Below are 10718 nucleotides of genomic sequence, written 5' to 3'. Positions count from 1 at the left end.
GGGGTCGGAGCCAGAGTCATGTCCTCTGCCAGGGACCGGAAGGCCCCCCAGTCAAAGTTGGCGTTTGTATTGTACAAGTTGTCTCTGAAGATGAAAAGGAGAGCTCTTGGCAGTTACATTGTTGCGGGAGAAACTCAAGAGAACACAAAAAAGGAGCAACACAATCCACAACCACCCCAAGGATGCCTACAATTAATTTCAAATTATTCCAAAAACCCTAAACTGAAATTGTCATAAGTTTAAAAGGTACAAGAGCACAAGGTGCTGAGGAAATTAATAGGATGTGCTTTTAGGGCTGAAAACAGAAGACGTTTCTACACAAAATGTGGTGGATGTCTGGAACAAACTACCAACCACTTTACTGAAGCAAATTCCATGCAATCCTTCAACAAATAGCTGTACAATCAAATTAGCAAGATGTGGAAACCTTTATTTGTATTTGCTACGATACTCACATGTCATACTGTGGGTAGTGTTCCTTCAGCACAGTGAATAGCAGAATGTCCCCCAGACTGAGACACACTGTGGGGTTCAGGATCCCAGTGAACATGGAGGCTGGTTCTGCCACTCCCGCATTCCTTGGCCAGTGAGATCCATCATCATCTGTGGTCTCATTGTAGAAGGTTACATTTCCTAAAGTAAGGCCCAGGTATAAGGCAGCATTCAATTTGTATCCAATGCAAGTGGACTAAAGATCATTACACATTGGTTTATGCTGAATCATCAGTAATTACAAGATCTTGATGTTGCCTGTGCCTAGAATCAATGCTCATGTCCCTGGAAAAGGTTTGTCACTGGCAGGTCTCTACAGAAACATTGATCAGGGCGATTTTAAATAGGTCAATTTTGCTGGGTTGTAATGGAACTGTAGTCATGTAGGCTGGAGAGAGCACTATTTGAGTGATGTAATACACAGCAGAAATTACCAAACACATCTGATGACTCCTTCAGACTGCTGGGCTCTTGTCTGGTCTTCCCGAACAACCTCTGTACCTCTCTCGGTTCTGCATTCAGCACCCCTATAAACCCGGCTTCTGCAAAAATCATCAGCACAGCAAACACTGCAACACACACAGGACACACACAAAATAAATTCCTGCAGACACCTATAGATTCCCACTGTATCTTACTGTTAGTCTCCACCAGATAGACTGGGCGGGTGTAGTTGAAATGCCTGGTGCAGTGCAGGGTATTTAGGAAGTCCCAGCTGCTCAGGACTTTGTCCAGTGCGTTTGCAGACATCTTGACCTGGGCAAAAGCCAAACCAACCATTAATTTGGAAATATGTATAAACATACAACTTCTTCTGTTCATGTCTGACGTCACACTTACAGATTATTTCAGATGAGATGAGTATCTCAGATTTGGATAGCGCACGTGTCATGGATGGATGAAGTTGGCCAATTATCACCCAACTTGAAGCAATATAAATCGGGACTGGGAGTCTAACTGACCCCCTTGTGGGCAGTGAGACTAGGGAGCAGGCTGCAGGGTTACCTTGGTCTTGCTGCTGGAGATGTGGAGCTTCAGTGTCCCTGTGCAGGTCAACTGGATGGCCTGCCTCTGTCTCCTCCTGCACTGTCCGTCACACACCGCACTCAGGTCCGGGGTTCGACAGAGACACAGCCCCAATGCTTTATTGTAGCCCTGATAGTCTGAGGGGGAGGAGCATACCTGCAATGGCAAACACCTGTTTGTTTTTTTAATCCTCCCAGACACTACAGGGTCCGACATTGGCAGCACAGTAATGTTTTGTAATGACCTGCTGTGTGCAGAGCTGAGCCCACTGTTCTCTGTCCAGACAGACACCCTCCTGTGAGCGCGCTGTGCCATCTCTGCAGATCTCATACACCCTCCTCACACACAGCCCAGAGCCCTCGCCCACCGGCTTGTACCCCAGCGAGCACGGACACTGCCCGTCACTGGCCTGGAACCGACACCCCCAAGCAAAACCAATTACAGGCAAAGTTTTTAGTTAAGTGATTATAGCAGTGCATTATATTAGACATATGTGAGGTGATTAGATGGTTTAAAAGGGTCTGAGATGCCAGAGATCATTTCTGTTATAGGTCTACTTTCTATTCATACCTGGAAAGCCTGGCCCTCTCCTGGGCACACACAGGTGTCCTGGCCAGGGTTTGGCTGCTCTGCCCAGGTGCCACAGGGCAGGCAAGCAGGCATGCCAGGCCTAGGACTAAAGTGGTGGGCTGGGCACTTCTCACAGCTCCCCGCATCCTTGGCCCCCACACTCCACCCAAATGTGCCCTTCGGACAGGGGACCGGGGCTGAACCTCCATCTGGGCAGTAAAATCCTGTCAAGAGTTTGAGATTTCGACAGACAGTGAGCAGCCCAAAACATAGGCGGTATTGTGAGAGTACATTTGACAACCGTGGCCTCCCATTCGGCACACGTGTAACCTTTCTGATCGGAATGAATCAGCTTATTTTCAGGTTTTTGGAGCTTGACACAGGAATAAACAAAGTGCTGAACAAGATGGCCTCCTTTGGGTTTTCACCTTTTCTTAAATCCATTTGTGACAAAAGGAAAGAAAATTGTTGAAACAATGAAGTGTTACACTGTTGAATCCATAACACACACATAACACACACACACAAGGCTTCCAATTACAAACAGTTATAGGCTCCCCCTCCCACTGCGACATCAGCACACCAAGGAAGGTTACTCTAGAATCCCACAATACCTGGCTGGCATGGAGGCTGCTCTTCTCTCTCTTCTCCACACTGTGTCCCATTGTCACAGCTCCCGTTCCCAGAATATGAGCCAAAATCCTTCAGAGCCCAGCAACGAACCCAAAATAATAAGACGCACCAGCTGCAGACCAGGACTACATTCATTGTTTCTTCTACCGAGGCCCCTGGTATGAGAGAGAGTGGGTAACCAGAGCAACTTTCGCTGCTTTCTAAATTATTCAGGAGGAATGAAACCCAGCTCTTGGGCAGTGTAGCATTACCTTCAGCTACCACAGATCTGTTACTGGATCGCACTGGAGTCCTAGTTAATCACAGTACACTGCCTTTAAAAAAAGATCACTTTATTTTGAAACTTGGCGTGATATTGCTTTACTTTCCCCACAGAAACAGAACTCACCAAGTCCTTGTTGAAAGGTGGTTGACCATGCAATGCTACTGTGGGGTCTGTGCTTTCTGAGGCTTATCTTCTATTATCAATCCTTTGCAGTTCTGACCTTTCCATTTCCAGGAGTAGCTATTTTGAGTGACTTCATCGGTACCTCTGATGATTTTGTTAAATTAATTCCCCTCTGTTATTTCATGTTTGCTGCTGTCAATTTAATGCACTGATCAAATACGGACTTGACGTAGGTGATCTGGCACGCTGATGTGAACAGAAAGTCTGTTCTTTTTCACTGTGCCAAGTTTTTAATGTTGGTTTAAACTAAACTGTGTTTTGGAATTGTACACTGGTAGGTTCAAACGTACAGCCTGCCCACTCATAGGTAAGCAGTTTCCCCTTTTCAAATAAAGGGAGGGAAGGGCAACGGCCTAATTCGGGACATCTGGTAATACATTGATCCAAGATACAACACCTACATCAGGAATAACAAATCATCCACTGTGGAACACTATTGAAAGTGTTCAAGAGTCTGTGCAGAATATGCGGTAGAAGGAATCAGAACTTTTGAGGTTATTCCTTTTATATTATTATAGGAAATACATTAACATATTTTGGAGTGTATCTGTAAGAAGTGACAGAGAACCTTCCATAATAGTGTTGATTTTATTGGTCCCTTTATAGCCCCACCTGCTCCCAACATAGACATAATGCTTAATTGGTTCACTTCAATAAATGGTTCCATTACTTATTGAGATTTGAGGTGAAATGAGACCTCACAGAAATCCAGAACCAGAGCTGCCCAGTATCTATAACTGCACAACTATGTATAGCAACAGCAAATGGTGTTGATTCAAAGTTGTCTTCTTCAGTGCTGAAACAATAATCAGTTCATTTTGGTTTTAAAATAGTCCCTCAACTAGAAATGACACCTTAAGTTTAGCTTGAATACAAATAGTCTTAGGCTTTCCACATGATCAGTCTGAGGTAAAATTAAGTTAATTGAAAAACAAAATATATTTGTTTGTTACAGGCAACAGATGTTTTTTTTGTTTTTTTACAAATAGCTGTAGTACAATTGATCAATTATAAGGATTTCTCATTCATAAAAAAACATCTGGACTATGCTCACTATTCTTTTTGGCAGGAAGGGTATAAGTTTCAACAGTGAAAAATGATAAAGACATAACGCTAGATGTCTACTGCTAAAAAAAAAAAAAAGTAAACAGAAGCAGAAAGATAAAATATTCCTTATCTGTGTAATGAGGTAATGCTATACAGGTATAATAATGTTTCTGTTGGTGTTATTGTACTGAATTGATGGACTTTGTCTGGGACACCGAGATTTCTGAAATTTCAACGCAGTAAGTGAGAGGACATTGCCCCGTCTCCTGTCAGTAAGAGTAGTTTCTCAACATGCGCTTCATTGCCAAATTCCCTTGAACTTTCCCCTGTTTTGGCTCTCCGTTGATGTGCCAGTTCACTGTTGCGGATTTAAGGTCACCACATGGTCTGTTTCACCTGTTCACCTGTTTCACCACATGGTCTGCCAATACTGGCTATTATTGCCAATAAAATAAAGAAAATACCCAAACAGGAACAGCAGACCTCAGTGTAGGAAGCAGTTCATAGCAGTTTCATAGTGTTTACAGTGTACAACCATTATACGTTATATTGAGCGGCCTGGTTGTGGATGGAGTGTGAGATAAATGGCACTGCAGTATTTCTTTTTACAAATCTTCATGGAGAGACTCTAAGAGATGTAGGAAAAGTGGAATTCAACTGTTTAAAAATGACAATATTTTGTGAAACATCTAGTTTAAGGAATATTGTGAGTAAGTGTCTGATTGCCACCACAATGCACTAAACTAACTAACTAACTGAATCACTGAATAACACTTTTCAAATTAAGAGGATATGTTTGACAATATCTGTGCGAAAAAGCTTGCAGTGCAACTAGATAGATTTACACAGTTCCTTTCGCTGTGTGGGTTTGTCTGTACCACGCATGTTATGTGGATAGATAATTTATCGCCTGTAAATATGCATTTTGACCTGTACATTTTTTTTTGTACCTAGACAATGAGACAATGAATGGGATATTATAACAAGAGATATGCAAGAGCTATTTTCACACAAGATATGCAATATTTGCCTTTGATTTCCCATTAAATACAGGTTGTGTGGATTACATTAAAGCAGGAAGGACACGTGCAAAAGTAGCTCAGTTTGTGCAACTCATTCAATACAATGCATATAAAGTGATGAAATCCATGCCTTAGGCCTTTTTTATTGCTGATAAATCAGCAGTATTATGTTGGAAGTTATTAGAATGAGTCAATCTGATGTGGTGGAGATCTATATTTCTTCACTGCGTGGACACAGACCATGACCTGTTTGGTACAGTAGACGGCAGAGATCAATGTTCAGAGGAGGAAACACGTTCTGGCGTCCAATGTTCACCAGCAGTAAAATTTCGGGGGGGAAAGAGAAAGAGCTCTGAGCCTTTGTTATCTAGCAGTGTTGACAACAATGCATGACGTCGCCCGGAAAGACCCGCAGTGACCCTCCACGTGGTGTTTATTTACAGTGTCTGGGGTCGAGTTCAGCCGCTGATAAGCACAGGTTCCTGGGTATAAGTGCCAGAGCAGAGGGACAGTCGGCCGCACACACTCGGCTGCAGGTAAGAAGCTCATTGCAGCTCCAAATCCTCTTTCACCTGACAGGTTTCTGTCATAATACAAGTGGTTGCTTACATCGAAGGGAAATTGCAAGCTCTGCCTTGCCAGGTCCATGTCCCCTCAGGGATCTCAGGGAGATGGGGTCTCAGATTTATGAATGATGGCTATAGAAAAGAGGTTTCCAATAGCGTCATTCATGTAGTTTTTCTCATTTGCTTCAAAATAGCTTTTAAAGTTAAAGGCTTTTCTTCAGTTGATTTCCACGTCTGTCGAAAGAAAGTGTTAGACTTGGGAAGGCTTGCCTATGGTCGAATTCTCTTGAACCAGATGAGATCTTGGAGAGGGTGATTTTCAGAGTGAAGACTGCACAGTAACCATTTATTTTTGTCCTTCTGTTTCAAAGGAAAAGACAAACATGCACCTGAAAATCGTGATCCTCGCTCTGACCTTTGCCGTTGTGGCAGGTTTGTATTTCTACCATGTTGTCATCAGGGATTGAATGATTGAATTTACACCTTTATAGCCTTGAATCTGAGGAGGCAAAAAATAGTTATTTTACACATCCTGCACAGTACTCAATTAGTACAGCAGCCCTTCTATGTGACAATGCAATTCTTCGTTAATTTGTTTGAGCAAGACTGTGAAACTCACTGAAGGTTATTTCTCTTGGTTTTATCTCCACACCACAGGCGTCAGAACTGCATTGTGGGATTACCTCAATGAAGGAGCCAATCAGGTCTCAGACAAGAGCCAGCAAACTGAAATCACCAAGGAATCGAAGTAAGTGAAGTGAAGATACTGCAACCATGTTCAGAACTGATTGATACAAGATGTTTTATGATATGACATACTCTGTAACCTGATAAAATTTTAAGTGAAAGAGCATGCTGAAAATATTACTATTAAAAGGAGAAAATCATCCTCACTTCTTCACAACATTTGTTTCTGCTGATTTCAGACTATACTTCAGTTAAAGATTCAATTGAGAGCTCAGCTGTAATGAGAACTAGCAGGATATAGGCTATTTTCTTTTTTATTACAGGCATTAGCATAACAATAGCTGAATTGATTCACTTGGAAAATAATTTGCTTTACATTAGGTTCCCCAAATTTAATATTGCATAGAAATTCGATTGATAAACCATTAGCATTCCACTAATTGCTAAATAAATATCAATATAATTTTAATGTAATATCTTTCTATTCCACAAACGCTGTCAGCATGAAAAAAAACTAAAATTACAAAAACGCACAGCCATCTAAAGTTCAAAACTTTCTCACAAACAATGATGTGACAGCACCACATTTATCATTATGATCAGTTAATTTTTATTCTTTTAAGTTAAAAAATCAGGCCCTCTCACCTGATTTCTCAACATCAGCTAGTTAGCCTGCATGTCAGTTTTTCTTTAAATACTGCAACACGTAAATAAACTATACAATGCATATTATATATCAATTGTGTTGCTAATATAATAAGGTACTAATGAAAATAACCATTCTTCTATAATATTCTGGAAAACCCATCACCTACTAATAGTTGCTATTCGACAGTAATGTCTATATGTTCAGACAGCATGTGTTTGGTATCAACAATGAAAATGGTCAATTTTTCACATATTTTTTAAGTAGGGGGGGGCACGTGTCCCCTTATGTCCCCCAGTGAAAATGACACCTTTGAGATTCAGCATGAAGCTCTGAGTATAATACTCTGATAGTAGACTGTCTGTTTGCAAGATCAATGCTGCTCATATAGAAGGCTTCTGCCCAGAAAAGTGGTCCACTGGAGGGTCACTGGTGGTGGAGTCATGGGTGAATGCAAAGAGCTGTTATTAAATTCTGGATCCCCTCTCTGCAGTGGGCTGTGGAAGAACCATCTAGAGAAAATCAACCTCTACTCTCAGGACTTCCAGGAGCTACACCACAAGCTGAGCCTGGACTCGGAGAAGCTGCGGGTGCGCTTGATGCGGGAACTCCACGAGCTCAGGGAGAAGTTCTCACCATATAGCCACCAGCTGCAGCACGAGGGGGCCCAGATCCGGGACCGCCTGGCCCCCTACGCCCAACGAATGCAGGGCGTGTTCAACCGCAACACCCAGGAGCTCTGCAGTCACCTCAACACCTACATCCGGGGACTGGAGGTCAAGGCCGATGCACCCCAAGGAGACGCCCCCTACCAGGAAGTGCTACAGAGGATCGAGCAGGCGCTGGACCACAGCAACCAGAAACTGGGACCCTACCTGGAAGAGTTCAGGGTGCAGACAGCCAGGGCGGTCGGGGAGCTCCGAGAGGGGGTGCCTCCTTCGTCCACTGAGGAAGAGCTGCAGCAGCATTTGCAGGCTGTCTCTGACAGGCTGGTCCAGAATGCAGAAGGGTTCAGAGCTGGCCTCCAGGGCCGGGCTGGGGAGCTGCGGGAGGTGCTGGCCCGGCTCCTGACGTCCGCTCGGCCTCTGGGGGAAGAGTTGTCGCATAGTGTGGCCCGCTTCTGTCAGGACTCCTCCTCACAGGCCCAGCGGTTCAGCGCAGGGCTAGAGCAGCAGCTACAAGAGTTGAGCCCGGCCAGAGCATCTGTTCCCCTGGTGGAGGACTTCTCCGCCAAACTCAGCGCCCTGCTAGCGGAGATCCAGCAGAACCTGAACTGAGGTGACCAGAGCAGCGGGAGACCAAGGTGTACGTTGGCCAGGTTGTCCTGGTCATTGCTCAAAACCAGTTCAAACTCGCGGACTGAATTTAGTATCAACATGCAACATGAGAGTGCCATCTTCCCTATAGGGTATCTGTAGGTGGCTTCTTGTGCTGGCCTTGGCAGAATGTGATGGAACATGAGCCCCCAGTGTGAGTGTGACTGTGAGCAGGCAACCCAGCATGCACTGCTTCACCCAACATGCGCTGCGGTTGTGACTGCTTCCTTCAGGGTTTCATGGATTGTGACCTGGTCTTACACAGCGCTTCATGCGATTGTAAATTTGAGACCTGTTGTTGGGTGAACTGCAAAGACATCCTGTTTTGATGGTGTTGTGCCCTGTGACTGGCTTATTGTTGTGTTGTACTGTGCTGGATGTTCATATTTTCCTTGTTTTGTTTTGATGGTGTTTATTTCATGTGAATGCATGAAGACTTTTGGTGTTGCAATAAAATAAAGAAGAAATATGTAAATAATAACAAAACTGTCCAGAATCATTTTATTTTGAATGATTTAGTCATGTGGACCAAGCATTTACATTTCACTTGAGTGAGAAGACCCCAGTGCCAGATACACAGACACTACCAGGAGATAAACAGTCTCTTAATTTCAACAGTTGTGTATTGTATGAGTTTTCCCACTGTATTACAGCAGAATTAATTGAATTATAAAACTTGTGTTTATGAGAAATGGAAGAGCATTACAGCTATTATTGTTGTTATTACTGTGGACAGAAATACTGATAATTTGTATATCTGTCTATTTACAATAAATACGCTGTTTTATTCATTCATTCTATCTGTAATACATAAGTATTAGGACACCAGAGGAAACCAAAAAAGTGTTGTTTCCATTGCTCAGCCCAGCTCTACTATAATCATGTGTGTAAAAACACTACAGCTGTCAAGGAAACTGTTGCAATATATGCAGATGTCAGATGTATCAGTCAGATGTACTGGTTATACTTTTATCCCACAGTTGCATTTTAATTTTCCATGTATGCACGCGTTATTTAGGTACAAATGCAAACATAATCATGCCATTTGTATTTCTATATTCCAGTACGCACATTCGCTGACAATATTAACATTTCAAATGGCTTTTGGATTAACATTTAATTTTCAAAGACTTCCCCCGCAGAAACACAAAACATTGGATGTTTAAAGTGATATTAAAAGCATAAGCATATTATTAAAGTCTGTAGCCAAGCATGAATTGTGTTCATACTGGTAGAGTCTTGTAGTATTATTATTATTATTATTTATTTTTTTATTTCTTGGCAGACACCCTTATCCAGGGTGACTTACAAAATATAAGTGCCATACAAAGTGCAAGAATACAGTTAAGTACAAGGCATAGTAGTTGAAGTTTTTGTTCCAGATCATTTTCAAGTTTTTGTTCTTTTTTTCTTATATGATGAGTATGATATGATTTTCCCTTAGTATTGATGGTGATATTTCTGGAGAATCGCTCATTCCCATGAAGAATGTGCGCTCTTTCTGCAAGAATGAGTCAAACTCTTCATCTTTAACAGTGACGTATTGAGGCGCCATCTAGTGGGAGGTTTTTGTAAGAGTCGATTGTTTAAGGGAATGTGCAAGGTCAGATATTATAATGGGGTGAATTGTAGTCTCTGATATATCTGACATGATTGAGTTACTAGTAAAAAAGAAATCAATGTGAGAGAATGTTTTGTGACCAGGAGAGAAGTGTGTATATTATTTGATAAATGGATGTTGCAATCACCAACTATCACAGAGACCAAGATCATTACTATAGTGCCTGACTGTTTCCGCAGAGTGCCACACTCTGGAATGATTATTAGTATTTGAGCAATCTATTCGGCTAGAGGTTGTGTTAAAGTCCCCTCCGATTACAATGATTGAATCTGAGAAATCTAGTCGTTGTGTGAAACAATTATGAAAAAAAGATGGGTCAATTTTTTTATTCTCATCAAAACAGATCATATAGAAGATAATGACAGCTAGTGATCATGAAAACAAACCAGGCAATGAACTATATACAGTAGTCTCGGAGCTTGCAACAAGAAAATGACATTACAATAGAAATACATTGTAAAATGTAGGGGCACAGTCCAAAATGTAGGGGCACACTGAAAAGAAAAAATAAACAGTTAGTTGCACATCATCATAAATGGTTCATATTTAATGCTAAAATGAAGAACAAATGCAACAATGTTCAAGACATTTAAATACAGTGCTGTACAGTGGAGCCTTGTGGGGGGGCAGCTAGAAAAGTTGAC

General features: G+C 42.1%; 1 protein-coding gene across 1 annotated transcript; it reads left to right on the top strand.

The window, feature by feature from the left end:
- Nucleotides 1–5612: 5612 nt before the first annotated feature.
- LOC136754096 (apolipoprotein A-IV) lies at nt 5613–8939 on the top strand. Its single transcript, XM_066710428.1, has 4 exons — nt 5613–5774; nt 6176–6236; nt 6462–6552; nt 7631–8939. The coding sequence occupies exons 1-4, from the start codon at nt 5628–5630 to the stop codon at nt 8412–8414; spliced, it is 1083 nt and encodes a 360-aa protein (XP_066566525.1). The 5' UTR covers nt 5613–5627; the 3' UTR covers nt 8415–8939.
- Nucleotides 8940–10718: the final 1779 nt, after the last annotated feature.

This window comes from Amia ocellicauda, chromosome 1, assembly GCF_036373705.1.
Source record: "Amia ocellicauda isolate fAmiCal2 chromosome 1, fAmiCal2.hap1, whole genome shotgun sequence".
NCBI classification, from domain to species: Eukaryota; Metazoa; Chordata; class Actinopteri; order Amiiformes; family Amiidae; genus Amia; species Amia ocellicauda.
The sequence above is the reverse complement of the archived record's forward strand: the minus strand, read 5'-3'. Positions and strand labels throughout refer to the sequence as shown.